This window comes from Pteropus medius, unplaced genomic scaffold, assembly GCF_902729225.1.
Source record: "Pteropus medius unplaced genomic scaffold, Ma_sr-lr_union100, whole genome shotgun sequence".
Classification (NCBI taxonomy): domain Eukaryota; kingdom Metazoa; phylum Chordata; class Mammalia; order Chiroptera; family Pteropodidae; genus Pteropus; species Pteropus medius.
In genome coordinates this window covers 1,553,827-1,575,850 of record NW_024342468.1, presented here as the reverse complement: position 1 = coordinate 1,575,850, position 22,024 = coordinate 1,553,827, and the positions used below count along the sequence as shown (strand labels likewise).

The following is a 22,024-nucleotide window of genomic DNA, read 5'->3' as shown; positions in this document are numbered from 1 at the left end:
GTCAAACAGATAAAAATCTTCACCTTTCTAACATTCTAATTTGGGGGCAGACAGTGAGCATAATAAATGATAAATAAATTGTATATAAATTAGTCTGTTCAAGTGGTCAGAACTAAAAAAATAGAGTGGGGTAGGGAGACGCAGTGAGTGACAGGGAGGAGTGCATTTTATATAGAGGGTCAGGGGGGGCCCTGTTGTGAAGGTGACACTTGAGCTAAAGCCCACAGAGGGATCAGGCACATGGCTGCGGCAGAAGACCCTCCAGGAAGTGGGAACAGGACGCGGAAGGCAGCCTGCGGGAAGCGGGGGCTCGGCAGAGGCGGGTCACGTCGGATGGCCTCGCGGAGGCTGTTGAGACAGGTTACCCTGAGCGAAAGGGGAGCCATGGACGGGCTTGGAGCGGAGACGAGTGGTCTGACAGAGACTTGAAAAGGTCACCAGCTGCTGTATGAGAACGGACACGGGGCAAAGGTGCAGGCCAGGGGGCTGGTGATGGCGACGGGGCCATCGCGGTCATCGGGAACTAGACAGTAAACACGGGTCGTCAGCCAGTATGTCTCCGTGCCTGTCGTACACTGTGGCCCTCTGCGAAGGCAGTCCTTGGTTGTCCCCACACACGGGGACAAGTCGGAAGGAACTGTCCGAGGTGAAAGAGAAGCCCCAGCACTTGCCCCGTAACCGCCGGCGCGTGATGAGCGTGTACCCTTCTGGACAGGGGTCGGCGATAGTCTAAATGAAATCCTAGTGCTTCCCTAAGGTGAACTCAGCAGTTCCTAAGGGTTTTCCTCAGCACCTACCTTTCGAAAGTGCTGGAACACGTCTCCCAAGAGGAATAGAATATTTGTCACAGCACAGCTTTGCAGAGTTCGGTCATTTGTTGAGAGTTAGGCAGACTCAGCTTGCGACGTGGCGCGGTGCGTAACTAGGTGCCGTGCTGCAGGATCGCAGGATTAATAACAAAGTTGCCACGAAAAAAAATAAATCAGAGCCGCGCCATCGTCTTGGCTTCGGTGCAGCAGTATTTCGGACATTCTGGTTGCTGCTGAGAGTAGCTCCTTCGAGGATGTGGTTTGGTGCTTTCTCTCATACTCATCACCGAACTTGGTAATAGAGAAACAAACAGAGGCACTTGTCTTTTTAAAGGTTGGAGCGGGGCCACTCCCGAACAGTCTCACGCCGAGAAGGAAATGATGTACCCTTGTTCTTAACTGCTCGCCAGTGTCCACGCCAGATCGATGGTGGCCGGGGACCAACCGCCCGTGGTGGTTCTCAGCCACCCACTGTAGACGTCAGCTCTTTACTCTTCATTTCTCTCCTGTTTCTTAGGATTGCACGTTCTGGGGGTCTTGGGGGGAACATACACACAGTTGTCACTATAAACAACTTTGGGACAGCGACTCCACCCCATAAGCAGATCGTATCTTTTGCGTTTCAGCTTTTGCATATGCAAATCTTCCACTACTGACTTGCCTCCCTTTTATGCCAGTTCAGAACCCACCTCATGAATAATTAACAGAGCAGCTGGTTTTTGCCTTTATGGCAGAAAACTAGTCGGAAACTGGGCCAAGCGTGCGTTTGTTTTTCTTTAGCGTTTTCTGACCCCGTCGTTGTCGATGACCATCGCTTGATTGTTGTCAGTTTCCAGGAGCTGCTTCTCCTTTCTTATCTCATTTCTTGCATCTTTTTAGCCAGAGATTCAAGTGGTAAAAAATCGTGGTAACACAGCTTTGAACAAAAATTTTAGAAAGTGGGGTCTTTCACCTGCAAAGACCTCTCCTGAGGTTTGCGCCTGTCCACATCACATCCCCCCAAAGAGCCGGGGCTACACGCGTGGGAGGGAGTTATGCCTGGCTTGGAAAGGGTGCTTCTCAGAGTCGAGAAAGCCCAGACCACTGGTGACAAGTCAGCCCTCTGCCCTCAGTGCGACGAAAGACAGGCCGGGCCCTGGGCCCAACGCTTTGTCTCTGAGAGAATGATAACGAGCCACTTCCTGTCCCACTTCCTTCGGGTAGTTGTCACTGTCGAGACGTGTCAGGTTGGAGGACGCATGTCCCTTTACTCTGGACAGACGTGGCTCTTCGGGGGTGAGCGAGGCTGGGACGAGCAGGGGTGTCTGCCCCTTTGCTGCTGGAGTTCTTTCTCCCTCCTCGATCCTAAGCACTGTCCGTAAGGTGCCGCTCTTCCTGCTCAGATGCCCAAGAATAAATTTGACTTTAATTTTAAATCTAATTAAAAATAGATTTCCCTTCATTCATCTACCTTCTGGCTCGGAAATAGACACGAGCGGCTGCGGCGCGCTCCCTCGAACTGGCCGCAGCTCCGCCCGTCGCCCCAAATAAGCGTCCGCTTTCGTTGCTTCTCAGCTTTCCGCTTGTCTTGGCCCCTCGGCCCCTGTTCCTTCTGCACGTTCCTGACACTGCCAGCACGAGCCACTTCCTGCCCCTCGGAAGGTCATGCAGACAGCTGCTGCCTGCATCTGAAATTCCTGCTTCTCTGCATCACCCAAACATGGGTGTCCGTGGGAGGGTACAAGGACGACCAAGGTCGCCATCCCCCGTGACACGGGAGCCTTGAGGACAAGCAGGTTTACTAAAAATACGCAGCGCGAAATGCTGCCCGACCAGTCATCGAGGGAGAAAACACCTCGCCTGTTCTTGGCAAACTCATGATCCCTGTAAAGCCGGGCGCTGGGCAGCTGCGTCCCCAGGGACAGAGGCTCTCCATCCTTGGGTCTTAGGGGCAGTGTGGAGATGAGGCTGAAGCGAGGGGCTGGTCTGCCCCAGCAGAGGAGAGGGGTGAATGAGGAGGCCTGAGCCAGCCTTTGGGTAATAGATTTTAAAAGTGCAAATTCTTTCATTCGTTTGGCTTGGCCTGGCATGGTTTCTGACTGGGGAAGGAAAGGGAGCAGAGGAGGAGAGGCCTGGGTCCCCCGGGCCGTGGTAGGTACGGGGCTTCCCTCCCCGAGGGCTCGACCGTGTGCGGCTGGGTGTCTGGGAGCCTGGCGTCAGGACAGACCACTTGGAGTGCTACAGATTTTCCTTGCAAAAGCAGCTAGTCCCCAGTTATTAAAAAGGAGAGCGAGCACAGATGTAAGGGGGTGTGGGGGAGTTGCCTCGGTTATTATTTCTCATCGATTGGGAAAAGAAGTTCACTTTGCTCAGTAAATAGAGCTTTGATGGATTCCCAGGATCCTTCCAGGATCTGAGCTGCTAAAATGACACTTTTTATTACTGTTCATAAACGCCGATCTCCAGGTGCTGCTGGGGTATTACGTGTAAGCTGTGGGCAAACTTGCCAGTCCAGTGGCTCAACGGGCGAGGGCGAGAGAGGCTGGCATTTAGTGCCTCCTTCCATCAGCCCCTGCGGCGGCAGGAGAGCAGGGCCGGGAAGCGGAGCAGGGCCGGGAAGCGGAGCAGGCCGCGATGGGCGGGGACACTCTTCAGAGCCATCCCTTCCGCCCTGTTCGTGAGGAGAGGGCGGACACTCGTTTTCATGGTCATTGCAAGATATTCACGGGGAGCCGCCCTCGGGAGAATCTTTCCCCGGGGAATGCGAGGGAAGGCAGGCGACAGCCACCCACCTGGCCAGCATCCAGGTCCAGAGCAGGGACCTTTTTCTTAAGTTTAAAATAGACTGGAACTCTCAAGATAGAATGTTCAATAAACGCCTTGAAACTGTTAGCAGTCCTCAAAGGATGAACGGTTTCGTGGACTGTTTTAGAAATTTAATAGTTTTCTTTCTCCTTTCTAAAGTTCTGCTTCATTTCCTCTCACGCATTTTTTTGAATGGGTAGGAAGCACCGTATCCGTCAATCCTGGAGACTTTAGAATGAATTTGGTTTTAAGCTCCCAAGAGTACACGAAGAGCTGGCACAGGTGATTCCTTTGGGCTGGGGCGGGGCTCGTGGCGGAGGCGGCATTTATAAGAATGTCATTCATTCATAACAAACGTGAGGACAGTCACAAAGCCCTTCGAACTCTTTGAATTGGGTAATATTTGCATGCATCAATCATTCAAAAGTAAACTTTAATTAGGAAATTTTTTCCTAATATGAAGGTCTAATGATTTAATTTTTCATACGAAAATGACATCTTACACTGCTCAAGTCTCAGTCTCACTCGCTCGCTCGCTGTCATTCACTTACACAGGGAGCATTTACCAGGTGCCTGCTCGGTGCCCCGTACTGTGCTAGGCCCCAAGGCTAATGAAGAAAACAGAGCCCTGTCCTCTAGGGTTATTACAAGCTACACAGTAAAGTGCGAAATTATATTGTTTATTCAGGTGATAATTGGGGCCTCTGGGGTTTTTGTTTGTTTGTTTTTTGAGGAATTAAAGAAAAGCAAGTATAGATTGAGGTTGTTGCTGAAGGTTGCGCTGCCTGGTCGTGTGCTGTCGTCACCTGGCGGGGTGAGCTGCACAGGACGGGCTCTGGGCCGGGGCGTGTGGGACACTCCCCCGTCCTGACAGCCTCCCACACCCTCGTTTCCCTTTCAGCCCTGCAGTCCTTCATCCGTGCCTACACCACCTACCCCCGAGAGCTGAAGCACATCTTCCACGTTCGGCTGCTCCACCTTGGGCACGTGGCTAAGAGCTTCGGGCTAAGAGATGCGCCCCAGAATCTTAGCGTCTCGGCCGTAAAAAAGAAAAAAGCCGCCCCGAAAAGGTAAGATGAGCTGAATTTGTCCTGTGACAAATGGCCGAAAGTCGGGTGGGGGTGGAAGCTCTGTTCAGATCCGCAGAAGTAGATGATGTGGTTGGCCACGTGCGTTAAGTGTCAACTGCTGTCTTCGATTTTTGTGGCTAATGATCATCAGTGTCTGTCATTCCTTTCAATATAGTAAGAGGAAACGAGAGGGAAAGTACCTGATTGCAGTGTTTATAAGGCTCCGGCAGAAAATCAGTGGTGTCCCCGTCGGGTCCAGGGGTGGTGGGGATCATCGGAGCAGCGAGGCTGTGTTGGGTTGTCTTTACTGCCCACCAGTAGAGTAAACGCTGGACTTGCCACAGGAGGAGCGTCACCCTGGGAAGCTCTGGGACTTGTACAAAGGTTGATGCTGTGTCCCATGAAATTCACGCCGGTGGCATCCTGTTTCCAGATGACATGGGAGGGGCTGTCTGCCGAGCCCCAGCTCAGTCTCCCACAGGCTGGCCCCCGGCCCCGCGCATCACTCTCCCTGGTGCCGACATGCGTCTTCAGTGCTGAGCGCGGTGGGCTCTCCCCTCCCTCCCGGAACCCCTCCAACAGCACGGTCAGATCCGGCCGGGGAGCCCAGCGAGGGGGTCAGCGCGAGGAGCGTCGCCCGCGGGCCGGGCACTGGGCTCCGAGTCCATCTCGCACTTTCTGGGGGTCCCGAGATGATTTCCTCAGCAGAGTGTGTCAGAGCCTTTCTTTATCCGCTCGGAGACAGTGTTCCAGCACCAGGCCCGCCCCTGCCAGGGACCGGGCTAGTGCAGGCCCCGCGAGCAGCTTTCGCGGGGGTCTTGGCGCAACGGCCATTGTCGCTTTCGCAGCACGTGGGCAGGAAGGACGCATCGAGCAAGTGTTTGGGGCACTGAACCCGGAGTGTTCTGCACAGTTAGTGACTTTTCGTTGTACGTCCTCCTTTTCGCACATTAATTCCAGTGCCAGAATCCACGTGTCCTCCTTATCCGTGTGGTGAGTCTGTAGGCGGCGCCACACCTCCGCGCGTCCCAGCACAGTTCTTGTCTCGCTCGTTCACCAAGTGCTGACTACATCGGCCTTGTCAGGGCCCAGGGTCTGGTGTAGAATGAGAGACGGAGAAGGGCCGCCCCGTGTGGGGAGATGACCGTTGGTCTTGCCTTTGGGCCCTTGGACTTCAAAGTCTGATGTGAGCTGTGAATCCTGGAGCCATGTTTTCGCTTCACTTCTCCGATCCTCAGTTTCCTCAGCTGTAAAAGGGAGAAGGAAATTTACGTGTTCAGCAAGTTCAGAAGGTCGTTTTCAGAGTCAGAATTAGCTATTGCAGCTCAGCGCGCCTTTTGAACCTTGAAGATCACTCGGGTGAAGCGCCTTAGGACACAGAGCTGGAAGCCAGGTGCGATGCGGTTCCAGAGCATCCAGCTTGGCTGTCCGGGCGCCTGGCATCTACAGGGCTCTTTGTAATGGATAAAGCCTTGCCTGATTCTGATTCCGATCTTGGAATGTTTACGATTCTCGATCGTTTCCTTACATGAATAGCTCTCACGTGGGGCGGTGCTCCAGTGACTGCAAGGCGGGTGTTCCCACGCGTGCTGCTCGGAGGAGCCCGAGACGCACCAGCCCTGGCTTCTCCCAGGCGGTTCAGAGGTGCAGAGCGCCGCCTGCTGCCACGCTGCCTGTCCTGGGTGGGCTGCAGCCAGACCGCGCCACCCGCCCTCTGCCAGCGCCCCGGACCTGCCCGGGAGCGGTGGCTGTGCCAGGACTGAGGCTGCGGTGCCTGTCCTTGGACTTGGGGGAGCTGGTGTCTGTGCCTGTTAACTCCGGTTTCCAGTATGCGACCAGACCATGAGGCCTCCGGTCAGGCCTGAGAGTGGCCTCCCAGTTATCCAGAAGCCTGGCCATCCCGTCCCCATCTCTTTTGAGAAGATAGGACTCTACCTGCCGGGCAATTACCGGTGAAGAAACATGATTTTTTTATTGCTGTCCCTTCAAACGAGTGCACTCCTAACAGTTTACTGCTTGCAGATGACCTGCCTCATGGCTGGGACTTCATTAGCAAGTGTTACTCCAGATAGCAGCTCCTCAGCCCTTCTCCGGTCCTGGAAAGCAGAGCGGGAGGCGGGGAGGCAGTCAGAGGGCCACTCGCAGCCAGCATTGTCCCTACCTTGAGAAGCCACTAGGGAGAGGGCGAGCCGCCGCCTCCTGCTCTGCTGGCCCTCGCGAGCAGATGGGCACCAGGATGACAGTGCCCGTGCGAGCGGGGACTTAACAGGCTTTATTTGGGGAAGAATGGGCTGATTAGCGGATAAAGAGCATGTAAGATGGCATGGGGCAGCCTTTGATGTCTGGCGGGCGCGGCAGGGAGCCGGCGGTGAGTGACAGCAGTGTGTCACAGGATTACTCCGCCCGGGACAATGCCGCTCACTGTTCTTGCCATGTCGCCACTCTGTTACAGCTACTTTTCCCGTTGTCACGCCCTTCTTCGGAAGGCATGTCTCCCCACACGCCTTCCACCCTCCTGCCCGCCCCCGCCTCGCCAGCGCAGACGGCACCAGGGTACAGTAGCCACCTCCTTTCATTTGAGAAACTCTCGTCACTCCTGGAGGAAGAATGACTTTGCGGCTAATCTGCACAGGGACCGTATAATTGTGGTCAGAGTAGGCGGCAGAGAAGCCGCGACAGATTTTCCACACCTCGGTCGGGGCTGCAGCGAATGCCAGTCGCTGCTTTTCGAGGGCTGGAAAGAAAAGTCGGTTAAACCCGCAAGTGCGGACAGGGCGCCGTGGCCGCCGTGATTGTTCCGAGCCGAGGCACCGCCGAAACCCATCTGTCCAGAAAGAGAATGGGCGCCTTATGTCTTGTATGGGGGGGTGAAATAATAGCACTCGGTTCCCCCAATAATTCTGCATTCCGCTTTATGCCTAGAATAATTCTATGCGATTTAATTTATGCCTAGAATAATTCTACGTGACTTGCCAAACTGTGACGCAGACCAAGTCCGCCAGTCCCTCAGTGAAGGCCCTCCTTACCTGCCGCCCGGCGGACAGGGCGTGCAGCCGGCGCTCGGGTGCAGGGGGGCGGCCGGCTCGGGGGGCTGTCCGGTACTTCCATGCAGTGTAAGGTTTTAGTCGCGTCTCTGTGCTTTTGTGCCTTTACTCGACCACTTTTAAGGAGAGGAAAATATGTAGTTAATGTTTCCCAATGAGATCGTAATCACCAGGCCTCCGCCTTGCCAGCCCTCAGATGTGAAAAGGACACTAAACGCCTTCCCCTGCTCGCAGAAATACAGCCATCGTCACAGAACCTCTTCTGACACCTGTCAAAACAGCCCCCACCCCAAACACTGCACACGCATTTACGCAGGGAGCTGGTGCTGTTGGTAAAATATTGAACGGCCCCTCAGCAACTCCCGTTAGGAACACAGCATTTTCCTCCCGTGAAACGAAGTTCTGATTTTGAAGCTGCGTAGATTCAGCAGACCTGGGGAGCAAAGGTAGATAGATACCTTCCAGAACGTCTGTCTTCCCAGGAGAAGCTGGGACCCAGCAACGTCTGCCACGAGAGGGCAGAGTCGTCTCCTTCGGCAGGGCATGGCATGGCTGGCTGGATGGCTGGCTGGCTGGCTGTCTAGGCCATAACACACATGAGCAGAACACGTCCAGGAGAGCGAGCGGGCACGATCTCCTCTGCGACACTCTGTGGACAATGGTTCAAGAATACAGAAAGAAACCGACGGGCCCGAAGGGCCGGGAGTCACTGTGACAATAATGCAGGAGTGAGTCTGCCGTTCGCCACCCTTGTCTCCTGTGAATCATACGCTGTGACTACAAAACACCATTTCCCCACAGATGGTTTGGTTCGTAGCTGCCTAAGGCTGCTCTTACTCCTAGCTGCTGCCATCTGTGTCCTTCTGATGTCCCCCGTGCCTAGAAATGCCCGGGACATCTCCCTCGTCGGCAGCTCAGTCATTTTTCTCCCCTGTTCTTGGCTCCCTCCTTTTAAAAGTAGTAGAAGAACAAAAATCTGACGTGTCGACCAGCCTTAGATATAGTTTTAGTTGTATAAATTTTCTCAAACCAGCCTGGCTAAAGCGTTTCCTAATGGTTCCTGTCAAACAGGTAAACAGTCTAAGATTAGGGATCTCTTATCCCTCAGTGCTTCCGAGATGCAGGTGTGCCCGGTTAGTGCTCAGCCGTGACCATGGTAGTAAGGGGGTGCCCGGGGCCTGCGCCCCACATCTGATCCCCCACACAGCCGAGCCCCACAGAGCTTCTCCTGAGCCTCTGGTACCCTACAGCTCTAGAGCGTGTTCCCTACAGGCAGTAGACACCCTCACGGGGTCACACTGTCCAGACTCCTCATCCGAATCACAAATGCTTTCTCGCCAAACTTCAAAGTAGAGGTTTTGCAACACTCCGTTTTAGGCCTTTGTCACCTTTGAAGACCTTAGCTGTGTCCGTCTCTGTGATCTGCACCTTCGCTGCTTGGATAACTGAACTAACTAGGAGGAGTTTCTGTGTCGCGTGGTCATTCGCACCCCGGTGGCCCTCTCCCCTGCCCCTAAACGCCGACGATGGGAGTCTGGGTTTGATGCACATATGAGTCTGGGTTAAATCACCTCTTCCTTTTGCCCTTGGACAGGCGACTCCGCCTCTCTGTGCCTCAATCCCCTCACCTCTCAGATGGGGGCGCTGCAGCCTCCCAGTGTGGTCGTGGGGCTCAGACCCAAGCATGTGAAGTCGGGTGTCTGGAACACACATGCATGGAGCACTTGTCAATAAGTGACCACAGTAATGATCATGTTGCTTCTTCCCCCGGCCGCCTGGTGCTCCTAAGTGTCCCTGGAATAGGCAGTGTGTTACCGTCCATCTCTTTGTGCCGTGAACCTCTCTTACCAGGAGGATTCCCGGACGTAGGACCATCCGGCCCGGGGCCGAAGGAGTGCTGACAGCCTCCCGGACATCATTCAGTGAGCTGAAGGCGAACTTGCAGTCCTGCCCACTACGAAGTGTTCTCCATTTCGTGGTGCCAGTTATTCTGTAAAAAGACGGATTGGCCAAACGTGAGATCGAAGGCCCCCTGGGGCCCACCCTGCCGGCCACCCACATGCCCATCAGCTCCCTCCTCGCTCCATCCGCAGCGGAGCTCAGCCCTGTGGGCCCCTCTGGCCTCTGCCGGCTTTTTCCTTGGCTTCGCAAACCTGTCTTCATGACTGGTCGCTTTCGACCCGTCAGTCCTGTGGACTCTGGACCCCTGTGGCCGTGTGCCTCCACCCCTCACTCTTCCTGCCCTTGCCTCGAACCCGAATTTCAGTGATGGCTCATTACCGTGACGATCGAGGCTGGCGACAGTGGCTCGCTCTCCCAAGGCCACGTGGCCCGGCCATGCGGACCTCGCAGCCTCATCCTCCTCAGGGCCTTCGAGCGGCCGTGAGCCCGGGCCTCTCCTCCCGCTCTGCACCTGTGGGCCCTGTCACTTCTGCAAGGACATTGTCTCTGACCCAGGCCGGCGGCCACCAGAGCAGGGTGACATCCTCCGCGATGCTGTGTGTAGCGTGGTTCGTGTCTGTGTCCTCGAACGTAGCTCGGGGCGGACACCGTCTGGTGTTTCTCAGCGCCTCCCCAGCACGAGGTGAGAGATGCTCAGGAAACACCTCTGAACAGATAAGTGACGACCAAAAGCATTCTCTGATTCCGAGAGGAAGAGCGTGAAGGAAGGAAAGCGTAAAGGAATTGTTCTGATGTGAAGAGGAGGTGAACCCCACAAACAAGCCCTGTCGGGTGGGGTCCTTGCCTTTCAGAGGCCCCTGTTCCGCTGACCAGCCAGTCTGCCCTGGACAGTAGGCATGGGACCACCTTCCTGTTGGCATCAAAGCAGAGTCCCCACGTGGGACTGAGCCTCTGCTGTTCCCTGACGTCACCGATGGCGGAGGCCTGGGGATCAGAACTGGAGGTGAACGGTTCGGGGTGGGGTCTCCGCCCCGCCCAGACGAGGCCCGAGCAGGCGTCTGGAGGGAGCGTCAGGTCACGCAGCCTCAGCCTGAAGAGCAGAGGGAAACAGGACCACCAGTCATGGCCGTGCGGACAGATGTGCGCGTTTCATGAGCAGGGGAGTAAAATCTGCTCTCGGAGTCTGCTGGGAGCTGGGTGAGAATCCACTGGCCTGGGCCCTACAGGAGACCTTGGTTCGGGGAAGTCAAACCACAAAGAATGAGATGGATGTGATCGTGAACTTGACTTCCAGGTCTCAAAAACCGAGACCCGGCTTCCAGCCCTGGGAACCTGAAAGAATGTGGCCTTGAGAGCAGCTGATGGGGTGTCGTCCTCGGCCCAGGAGGCGAGGTCAGGCCTAGGGTGTCTGTGGGTTCGAGTGAGTTGGGGGGAACTCGCGATCCGCGAACATGGACCCTGGGCAGGCCACGTGGACTGTCATGAGCATATTCTGCTGGCCTCATGACAGCATGGGAGACCAGACGTCCACCCTGGATCTTCTCCTTGTGGCATTTGTACAAGGAGAAGCGTCCAGACAGACAAGGGACAGGAAGGGAGCTGTGGAGGTGGAGAACTCCCTGCACAGTCGTCACTCGGGGTCCACTGTCAGCGATTCCTTGTCGGTGGTCGAGTTCGCTTGTCGCGCCCACCGGCGGCTCCGCGTGGGCTGGCCGTGTGGGTGCGGGCTGCAGCCCAGGGCTCACCCTCCCCCCACACACACACCAGGTGCGGGTCCGCCGTCGTTCCCGTGCTCCCCCGCCCCCGCAGTCAGGCGCCCTGGGCCCCGCTGCGTGGGCTTCGCCCCCGTCACCCTGTGCTCGCGGCTCTTTCCATTGGCTTCTCGCCAACCCCATGCAAATTACCAGCTTTCTGCCTCTTCATGGAACAGACACAACCTTGAGGCGATTAGGGGGCTCTCACAGCGACCCCGCGCTTCCCGCACACCTGGGTCACCTGCAGACGGCGGGAAGCGCAGGGCGTGCGTTGTCAGGCGGGCGGTCGGGGCTGACAGCAGAGAGCCGGAGCCCGGCCAGCCTCTCCTGGGAGGGCGTCGTGAAGGTCGCGTTCGCGCTGGAGCCCCCCGAGCACAGGAGTGGAAGATGGGCCGGCCCGGGCCCTTGGTTAGTGGGTCCCCGCGTGGAGCCCTCCCAGTTCATGACATTGGAGAACTTGAGAAAGAACGCGATGGTCCCCCAGCTGTCCCCTTGCTACCCACAGTCTAGTTTTAGCCGTCCTCAGCCCTCCCGTCTCAGAGCCAGCTGCTCGTTCTCTCTCTGATCTGCCCCCATGTTCCTTGGGCTCCTTTCTGAGTGGGCTGCCCCAGGCCAGAGCCCTCCCTCTGGTCACCGCTTATGCAGAATGACATCTGCACACGCCATGCTCGTCCCGAGGTCCTGACGGCCGAAATGTAACGTCCTAACTGTCTAACAGTCAGGAAGGAGGGCGCGGTTTGAGGACCAGCGTCGTGGGACTCTGCCTGTTGGTGCTGGTGGCGGCGGCATCTCCCTTGAGGGCTCGTGTGTGCCCTTTGCTGTGCCACGTTCACGTGCATTATGTTGCTGAGACCAAGGAGGACCCCCAGTAAGCAGTGAGGAAGCGGGTGCTGCCCAGCCATGTGGCCCCGAGTCTGAGACCCTGGAGCCCACACTCACGCACTCCCCTGCCCCCTCACATACCCGCTTTGGAAACTTCCGGTTTATAGAATCCACGTCCAACAAAGTACCAAGTATGCGAGCCCTGTGAGGGACGTTTTTCTTCATGGAACCAAAGACGTAGACTTGAATTGGGAGGGAGCGTACCTAGAAGAATCTGATTTGAAACTTCCAGAAGAGCAAACCCCAGAGCAGGCTGTCACAGCTTTGTCCTGAGGCTCCGTCTCGGGACATCTCTGAGAAGGGACGGTTGCAGGCAGGGTCCAGATATGACGTCACATCCAGAGGCAGAGGGTGTGGCGAGGAAGCCCGGGCATGAGCCAGACATCCCCTGGCCTGGCCTCGAGGCTGCGTGGGGAACGGTGAACCCTCAGCACTGGGCGCCACGGTGGTTCAGAAATGCAGTTTCTTCTGCCCATCCTACGTCCTCCCTCTCTCTGATCTAGATAGAAAGCACAAGCTTCCCAGGCTCCTGTGGGATGCCCCCGCCCCGCCTGCCCCTCGGGGTCCTCCATGGGGCCTGGGCTCAGGCCTCCCAGCAGCTTTCAGTGGACCTCGCTCATCACCACTCCTGAAGATGAGCCCAGAGTGGCTGCTTTCACTTTCCACCCTCAGTCTTGTTTTCACTCGTTGGTCTCGGATTCAAATGCTGACTGTGTGCGGTTTGCAGACATAAAAGATGGTGTCATCGTTGCTCACAGCGGTCGCTGGTCCCCATGACAGCGCGCCAGCCGCATGACGACGTGCCTCGCCGCTTCTGCTCGCGTCTTCTGTGCTGTCAACAACAGTCAGCGTTGAACAAGGGCCTTGGCACCAGCACCGTGATAAGCGCTTCTATTCCTTAGTTCATTCAGTCCTTCTGTGAGTGAGCCCGCGGGGACCGACAGAAGTGGGTACGTTGCCCAAAGCGGGAGAGTGAGCTGCACAGCCTCGCTGGACAGCGCCGGCACCTCCGCTCTGAGGGGCCAGCTTTGCCCGGCGCGCCTGTCCCGCTGTCCAGCCCCAGCGCCTCCAGCTACTGCTGGGGCGCAGTCTGTCAAGTGGCTTGTCACTCAGCTCCGTTCTTTTCAAAATCTGGTTCTTGAAACTACTCACGCATAGAGTAGGGGCTGACCAGCACGAAAAGAAGGGTGATCACCTCTGGGTGCGGCCGATGCTGGTGGCGAGGGTCACGGATGCCACAGACGCACACCTGGCCTCCTTGGAGCCCCCCTGTGGTCATCGCCACCCCTCCTCGCGGGCAGGCTGGGATTTGCACCCCAGCCTCCTAGATCCAGATTCACAATCCGAACCGTGGCAGCTTCTCACACCGTTCACCCTGGGTCACCCTATGGCTCAGGTCGACATGCGCCATCTAAAGCCCTGCCCGTGTGCGTGGCCATGCAGCCCGCCCACCTGGGACCCCAGAGCGAGGCCTTGCGCGTGGCCCTGTCCAGTCTCTTCTTTCAGCCGAGTGAGGCCCAGCCCTGTGGCCTGTTGGGTGTTCTGTCATCCAGTGTGTCAGCTGTCCCCGCAGACTTCTTTTCATCTGCAAATGTGATAAATATGCCTCCTGATATCAGCCCAGTCGGCAGTAATCCCGTCAACCAGGACAGGCCCGGGGGCTGAGCTCCGGGGTTCGTTGCTGGAATTCCGCCCGGAGCTTATCCGTCTCAGTCAGTCTTTTCAGGATCTAATCATGCCACTTAACAGAGACGCTTGTTTCCATGTCCACCTCGCGCTCCTCCAGCTTAGCAGAAGTTCACAATATTTTCACAGAGCGTTAGAATCTAGAAACCACTGTCACATGCTCTAGTTCGGTCAGCCTTCACTCTCACCCTGTACCTGTGTGGAGGCCCCGTGACGTGCGAGGGGCCTGCAGTCATCAGCCAGGCGCCCTTGAGTAGAGTTAGAATCTCTAGCAGGCCATCGATTGGGCTGACCCTCACCACACTGCCACCTGGTCTCACGGGCGGTGCCCAGGCTTTCTGCGTCGACGGGGCTTCAATCGCTGCCCAGTGGGACTGACATTTGAAAGTTCCCACTGGCTCAGAGGCGTTTCACTCAGGCAGTGATCAGGGCGAGCGCTTCTGCCCTCTCGCGCTGCCCGAGCAGCAATCGACATGGCAGGTAGACCATCATACCTGCACTGCTTGATGGTGCCCTCCCCTGGAGGAAGGCTCGACCGCCGTGTTTTCACTGGTCTGGTGCCTTGTTCTGGCATGAAGGCGACTAGACTTTCATCTGCCTTGTCCACAGTGGAGGCTCACTGGGAGCCAGACTGGGCCCTGCCTCCCAGTGGGGCTTGGCCTGAGGGGGGGCCTCAGGTTTACGAGAGCTACAGTTGGTTTGATCCTAAGAAATCACAAGAAGGCGCCCCTAAAGCGGCCGCCCGCCAGCCGCATCTCTGCCAAAACAGAATCCAGAATCCGGAGGTTAAAAAAGTCTTGATACGATTGCTTTTCTCCTTCAGTGACCGTAAAAGGTTTGATAGCGGTTCCCTTTCCATAGCTAAATTATCGTCCCAGGAGAGCGGACTCTTTACCTGAACTACTTTGTTGCACCGGAGGGACCGCGTGTCACGCTCTCCCCGGAGCTGTTTGTCACTCTGCCTCTGAGAACCAGCGCAGCCCGCTCAGGCATCGCTGCCTTTCCTTCATCCGCAAGCGCGAGGCATCCTCGAGCCGTCTGAACTCTCTCGTCTCCTGCCGGGATCACTCAGAGCCCGGGCCTTTCTTCTAGTCTGGGGCCTGGCTTTCCCTACAGAGTCCTTCCGGCCTCACCGTGGCTCTGGGTCCTTTGTTTATAAGCAGAATCTTTCAGACCAGAGAAGGAAATACCCTTTACCAGTCCTCTGTCTTAATTACACCACAGAGAAACATCCTTCGCACAATTGAACCAACTGAGAGCAGAGAGGATTTTGACAGGTAAAAATTAAAATACTTTAATATTTCAGCATAAGACAGAATTCTGCCCTTTTTTCCTAACGGGAATGTAGTTTTTATTTCTTATTATAGAAAATACACGTTCAGTTTAAAATTCAGGAAGTAGAAAAGCTTAAAGATCACCCGTAAGCCCACAATCCAAGTTAATCTCAATTCACATTTTTTACGTGCTTCGGACTTTCTCTGCGTGTAGACACATAGGGATGTTTGTGTGTGTAAAAGGAGATTAAACAAATGTGATTTTTTTTTAAGCTTTTTTCACTCGTTACCTCTTACTTTTAAATGCACTTTGTCAGAGATTCCAAGAGTCCCCGGACACGCCACCCGAGCACCCCGGGCCTGCTGCCCTGGCGGGTGGCCGTCCCGTGCCTGCTCCCTCACGTTGTTGAAGTCAGCGAGTCACGGGCCTGTCAAGTGCTTGGAACAGCACCGGCCACACGTTAGGCGCCACGTCACTGTCAGGAACAGAGTCACTCAAGTCTGAATGGTGTCGCTTCCGCCTGTTGTTTCTTTTTATATATATATTGAAATCCGTTGATAACCCGCGTGACTAGTATTTGCTCAAATGCTGTTTTAACGTATTTGGTGGACTCCATTAATGTCGGCCTCCACCATCGTCACCACCCGCTCTTTAAACATAGCCTGCAGGTCAGGTGAAGGAACGTTCTGGACGTGCGTTTCGAGTCCTCGGGGTAAAGAGTTATTGCTTGGTGACCATCTTGGTAACTGGACAGCTCCTTGGAAGAAACAGGTACATTCTCCACATCCTGCCGTACACCAGAATAAAATCTAGATGGGACGAAAGCGACAGCAGACTCCAAAAATCTCCTTGAATATCTTTTAAATGCTAGGATGCAGGAGGCTTTCCTAAGCATGACCTTAAAGCCATGAAATGTAAAGTGTCGATAGACTTGACGATACATAAATAAGACAAAACAAAATTTTCAATTCTGTCCTGAAAAAGAAAGCCGTTAACAGGAGCCCGTGTTAGAATGGCTTTTGCCTGCCTGGGATGCGCCTCTCTGAGTTTAGCGACGAAGCTGGGAGAAGGTCCCGAGGCCTCTTCCTCAGTGGTCCTCCTGGCAGGCATGTAGGCTCACTGGTCAGGCCGCGGTCTCACCCTAATGGCAGTGAGAGCTGCATCTGTGTGTCCTGCTGGGTGGTCCAGCCTGGGAGCAGGGGGACTTAGCCTTCACTGCAGGGAGTTCCGGGGTTTTAGATCAACTGATCTGTTGCTTGCTAACCCCTCGGGTGGACGCCCAGGACACCCGCGGGAGAGGGGCTTGGGTATTCGGAGGCCGAGGAGGCCGAGCCCCTGGGAGAACACTGCTCGGCAGGGGAAGGTTCTCAGCCTGGGCCGAGAACGTTTCACCTTCCATCTGCACGTGGCCTTTTCAGCTCTGGGCCTCAGAACAAAGGAAAAGAGACAGGGAGCTGGCCCAAGGGGAGGTGGGTCCCGACAGCAGGGGAGACTCCTGCCAGGTGGCCCCCGAGGCACCGCGTCCTGAGGCAGCAGTCTGGCCCGGGGCCACCAGGGGTCATGGCTTCGGGCTCGGGTCCCACGTCGGAGCGCTGTGGGCCCCTCGCAGTTCGTACCCGCATTGTTCGTGGCGCAGCTCTGTTTCCCAGCGCAGTGGGGGTTCCTGGTGCAGAGGGCCACCGGGCCTGCGGGTTTTCAGCTGCCCCGGCAGTCAGCGCCCTGACCCCCCACGTTCAAGTGTCAGCTGTCCATCGACCAGTATAAAACAGCTAGGAAGTTTCGAGGTCGTAACCTCAAGGTGAGCAGGACCGTCTCCAAGGCCTGCTTTCTGAGGCATCCGCTGCCTCAGAGTGGCCTGAAGACCCTTAACAGGTGTCCCTGTGTGGTGGCCCAACGCCCCCGTAGCCCGCTGTCCCCGCCTTGGACCCGGCTGTGTCTGTCTGGGAAGGGGCAGGTCCTGTGTCACGCGGGAGTGGGTTGTGCGTGTGTCCACAGCGGTGTGTCTGCCTGCGCATCACACAAAGCGGCATGGTTTCCGGCGGCGTCCCCTGCTCTGTCTAGCAGACGCCAGTCGGAGGCCCAGGCACGCTGCCCGCGAGCGCCTTGGGCTGCAATGTGCCTTCCGTCACCCTTACTGCTCACTCACCCAGATAAGATTCTGGTTATTTATGGGGCGTTAGCTGTGACAGGAGCAGCCGCTGAGGTGTGGAGCTTATGCTGGGGAGGCTGTTTTGACTGAAATTTTGCATATTTTGAAACTCTGGTTGTTACATTTAAAATCACACACATCATGAGTACCCGGCTTCAGACGCAGGGGAAGAAAAAGCAGTTTTCCTGTCAGGACCTTTTCCCTGTCTGTCATGGAACCCAACTGAAAACAAACCCCGGGCGAAGGACTGGCCGTCCTCCCTCAGCGAGTGCAGCGCTCTGGGCCGCAGGCCTGGCCCCTGGCCCCTGCCGCTCCTGCCCCAGAACCGGTCCCTCGAGGCGGGGACCTCCGCCAGGGACACCGGCCACACCGGGACTTGAGTCCCTGTCCTGTGAGAAAGGGCAATCAATCAAGAGAACCCTAGCCCAGCTGTCAAGGGCCTTGGGGTCAGTCTGGGCTCCTGTGTGGCCTTGGGGGGTCGCTTGGCATCTCTGGGCCTCGGTGCCCTCACTTTTAACCGGAGTTGACTGCATCCCACATGCCAGCCACCAGCTAACACCGACACGTCCTGTTTAATCCTCACAAAACACAGGGAGCTTCGTCCTAGCACCCCATTTTTCAGTGGGGGTGCTTGTTTTGCTGTCATTCAGCTAATGAGAACAGAGCCGGTTCCCGTCCAGGCACCTTCTTCACCCTTCGGCCCTCCTCCCCCTCCCCGCCTGCTCTGTGCTCCTCTGCCATCTGCTTTCTGCCCCCATCGTCCCACTGAAACATTCCTACGAGGCCACAAAGGACTCCCTCGTGGCAAATCATTGGCTACCCTCGATCCTGCTGGGCCTTCCTGTCACGCCTGGTCGTTCACCTTGGCCCAGCAGCCTGGTGGGAAGAGCAGGACAGGCTTCGGTCCACCTGCCCCGTGTCTGCGTCTGGGCCTCTGCACGTCCGTGCTAGATGGTCTTGGCAAGTCACTCACCGCCTGAGTCCTTGTTTCTTTGTAAAACAAAGGTGATCCCCTTATCCACCCGCCCGAACAAAGATTGCGTGAGCCAGCACGACCCCAGACGTGCTTCCCGGTGTGTTTCTGACCTCAGTAAGTCGGGCCCGACACACACACGCACCCTCGTCATAAACTAGCCCTTCAGGATCGGATCCTAATTGTTCTCGGTCTTTCCCGCCAGAGGCTGACTTTGCGTCTGGTCCCTGTGTGTCTCCGTGGAGAGCCACCGTCTGACTAACAAGGTTCAGCTGTGCCGCGCGTGAAGCCTGCTGTCTAGAGTGTGGCTTTAGCTCAGCGTGGTTGCTTTGAGCCGGTTATAATGCTGTCACAGCATCCCCAACGTCAGCTTACTAGCACAGTGCTAGCCCTGTTTTAATTTGGGGGCGGGGAGGTTAAAGGAGTTCTGTTATCTTTATTTTGACCACAAGTTTAGTCCAGTTTGTCCTCTGATTATCACCGCAAAGAAAGTGGTGTCGGAGTCAGAAGTCTGCCGTCCGTAAAAACTCCAAGAAACAGGCTCTCCCGAAGACTGCCGTTTTGGTGCTGAGGACCTGCCAACTTGGCGGCTCGGGTCCGGTGCTGATGGTGGCGGTGTGGTTTGCGCTAAACTCCTGTCTCATGAAACATTATTTTACTCTTCAGTTCTCCTGTCGTTTTTCCGGGTACGATCGAACTACAGATTTCCCCCTCTGATCTTTCGATCACATGGCGAGGTCTTTCGAAAGCAGCCGCGGGCAGACCTCGTTTTACTGCTCCCCGCTTAATGGCGCTTCACACACTGAAGGCAGGACCCTCCACCAGCAAAAAGACTCCGACCCCCTGTATTGCCGCGGCCTGGAGCCAAAGCCAGAATCCCTCCGAGGTGTGCCTTCAGTGTCATACTCGACATCTGACCTTGACTTTCAGCCTGTGGCGTTTTCCGTGTGGATGAGGCGGGCAGAGACCTCCCTGTCACCCCAGGTCCGGGGCTGGAGAGCAGGCTGGCCCTGGGGCCACCCCGGGTTTGATGGGGTCGGGAATATTACGAGTCTCCTCAGTCAGTGGACAGGTGTCTGTGACTGAAGCCCCAGCCCTCACCGTGTGGCCCCTGTCTGGCAGGCCACTGCCCAGTCCCCAGGAGGTGGCCCAGTGCTTTGAACTGCAGGGCCTACTGTGCTGATGGGGACCTGCTAAGTGCTTTGCTGCTGGATGTGGAAGGGTTGCAAGGCGGGTTTTTTCCCCAGCCTTTGGCAAACTGCTGTATCATACACCGCGTTTGCCATCAGAGTGTGAGTGTGTATCGTTAGGTTTTTTCCCCATGAAAACAACACAGAACAAAGCCTCTCTTTACAAAATGCCGTGATATTTTGCCACCATTATGAAAATCTGTCAGTGCCGTATCTAATCTTCTGGTGCACAGAACATCAGAACAGGCACTATTGAAGGGACTGTACTTCCGTTAATACAAAGATGTCACTTCTGCAGCCTCGGAACCAGCTGCCATCAGCCGCTTTCCAAATGGGAAAGAAAAAAATAACGAAGTTTCTTTTCTCTCTGCTGTTACTGTTCTTCAGGCCTGACCTTCGGAAGAAGACCCAGAGTAAGCAGCGCCTTGCTGAAATCTTGCGTTCCGAATACTCAAGCGGGATGGAGGCTGGCATCGCCAAGGTCAGAAAGCAAAGCAAACAGGCCAACCAGGCAGCCGGCCGAGCGGCACGTCCGAGACCCGAGCCCGGCCTGGGCCGTGGGAAAAAGCAAAAGAAAAAACGCTCTCCGTGAGGGAGAGAAACCCAGAAAGGCTTACGAGGGACGAGACTCCCCAGAAAGTTGCTCTAAACTCTTCCTCCCCAGGACCGGGCCTGTGGCCCTGGTGGCACTGGATCGATGTCCCGCTCTCTTTTCAGAGGAGCCTTGGGACACGTACCAGTGCCACCTGTCCCTGATGACGGGCGTCCCTGCGACAGAGCGGCCACGGCCCTGTCTCCCACGGGGAGGGGTCAGCGGGGCAGGGAGTCAGTGGTTAGCCTGTGTCTTAAGCAGACACCTCACATCTTGTGTTCATTCTGTCAGCGCCCACACCTGCTTCACCCGTAGATCAGATGGTGCCCCCACGACTTAGTGCCTAAGCCTTGTCCTTACGTCAGCCAGGAGGGCTGCGACCTGCCTGGTGACACGATCTGAAGAAATGTCTGTGTTCCTTTCTCCCGCCCCATCAGCGCCCATATGGGCGTGAATTTTGTAAGATATCAAACTCCGGATTTCAATTTGTCAAAGAAGAAAATATTTATCAGATCACCTTCTCGATGTCTAAAGGCTTGTGAGAGAGGATGGAAGGGGTTCGGGTGTGAGTCCCCGCGGTCAGCCCTCCTGGTTCCCGAACGGGCTGCCCCCACCTCCATACCACATGCGCAGGCATTGCTGGTGCCCCCCACATCCACGGAAAACTGACGCTCAGGACTAATTGACTTGCTGTCGCCGTTTTATCATTCGCGTTTGAAGTCAAAGGCTCCAGTGTCCTGAGCTTTTTCTCTCATGGAATCCGGTCCCCTCCAAGAAAGGCCTGGGGTCTTTGTACTGTGGCCCAGGCCACAGCTGCCCCGCCCCCATTGTGTTTCCTGGGAAGTTTGAAAGGGACCCCCAGGGCGTATTGATTTCCCAATAAATGTAAGATTTGGACAGGGGTGACCGCAGAGGGTGCGGGGAGGTGGAGGGAGGGGGCGGGGAAAGCCGCAGCACCTCTGTCCCGCTGCGGCCTGCCCTCCACTTGCCCCCTGCTCCCAGTGCCCCGTCTTCCTCCTCCGACCCCTGGGTGGGTGTGGAGGCCCCACTTCAGTAGGCTCTCCAGACCCACGTGGGCTAAGTGACCAGGAAGGGATCCTGAGCGCTGCAAGGTGGGCCATTCCGTGGGGACCACGGAGGGGTCAGCATCCTCGCCGCTTTCTCTACCTGGCAAACGCATGTGGGACGCCCACACCAGGAAGGGCTCCTGCGTGAGGGCCAGCGTGAGCGTGCCAACACCTCGCCTCCCAGAGTCGGCTGTCACATGCGAACTACTAGCGATCGTTGGCGAAATTTGTAGTAATAATCATAATAAAACCTGCAGCACATGTCATGCTGATTTGGGGCAAATCTGCCACTTTTCTTTTATTTTGATGTACGGCGGTTCACATGATTTGGATGAGAAAAGGAGGGATCAAACTATATAGACAAAACCCAGCTGTGTGCGAAACAGGATTAATGCCAGCAACCGGATGATCAAAGAGAAACCCTACTTTTTTCCCACGAAAGGGCGAATCTGCAGAGTTCTGCATTCCTGGGGGGAGACGTGCTGGAATTCTGCAAAGTGTAAGTGACTGGGGTTCTGAGATCAAAACTCAACTCAATTTGCTAACACTTGGGTGAAGGTTTCTTGTCATAGTAGAACCAATATATTACCCCCAGTTAATAAAAAACACGGATTTAGCAGATTTAGGGTTAATATTATCTAAATTTAAATAACCTTAAAATAAATCTCTTTCTTATGATGGCTCTTGACAGATTATACATTTCAGGCATCAATTAGGCAAAGCTTTAGCCTAATTCCACTGCACATATTCTAATTTTGTGTGTATTTTCAATCATGCTTTTTTTTTTCCCCCTGATTTCCCAAACTTACCTATTCCCTTCTCCTAAGCCCGATCCCCATAGTTAAAG

General features: G+C 55.7%; 1 protein-coding gene across 2 annotated transcripts in view; it reads left to right on the top strand.

Moving 5' to 3' along the window:
• DDX31 (DEAD-box helicase 31) overlaps positions 1–21,460 on the top strand; it is a 67,825-nt gene extending 46,365 nt beyond the window's left edge. For both annotated transcript variants that reach the window (XM_039862933.1, XM_039862932.1), the window contains exons 19-20: positions 4,495–4,663; positions 19,906–21,460. In XM_039862933.1, the coding sequence (XP_039718867.1) occupies positions 4,495–4,663; positions 19,906–20,110 (374 nt within the window). In that variant the 3' untranslated portion in view covers positions 20,111–21,460. The remainder of the gene's footprint in view (positions 1–4,494; positions 4,664–19,905) is intronic.
• The last annotated feature ends 564 nt before the right edge of the window (positions 21,461–22,024 follow it).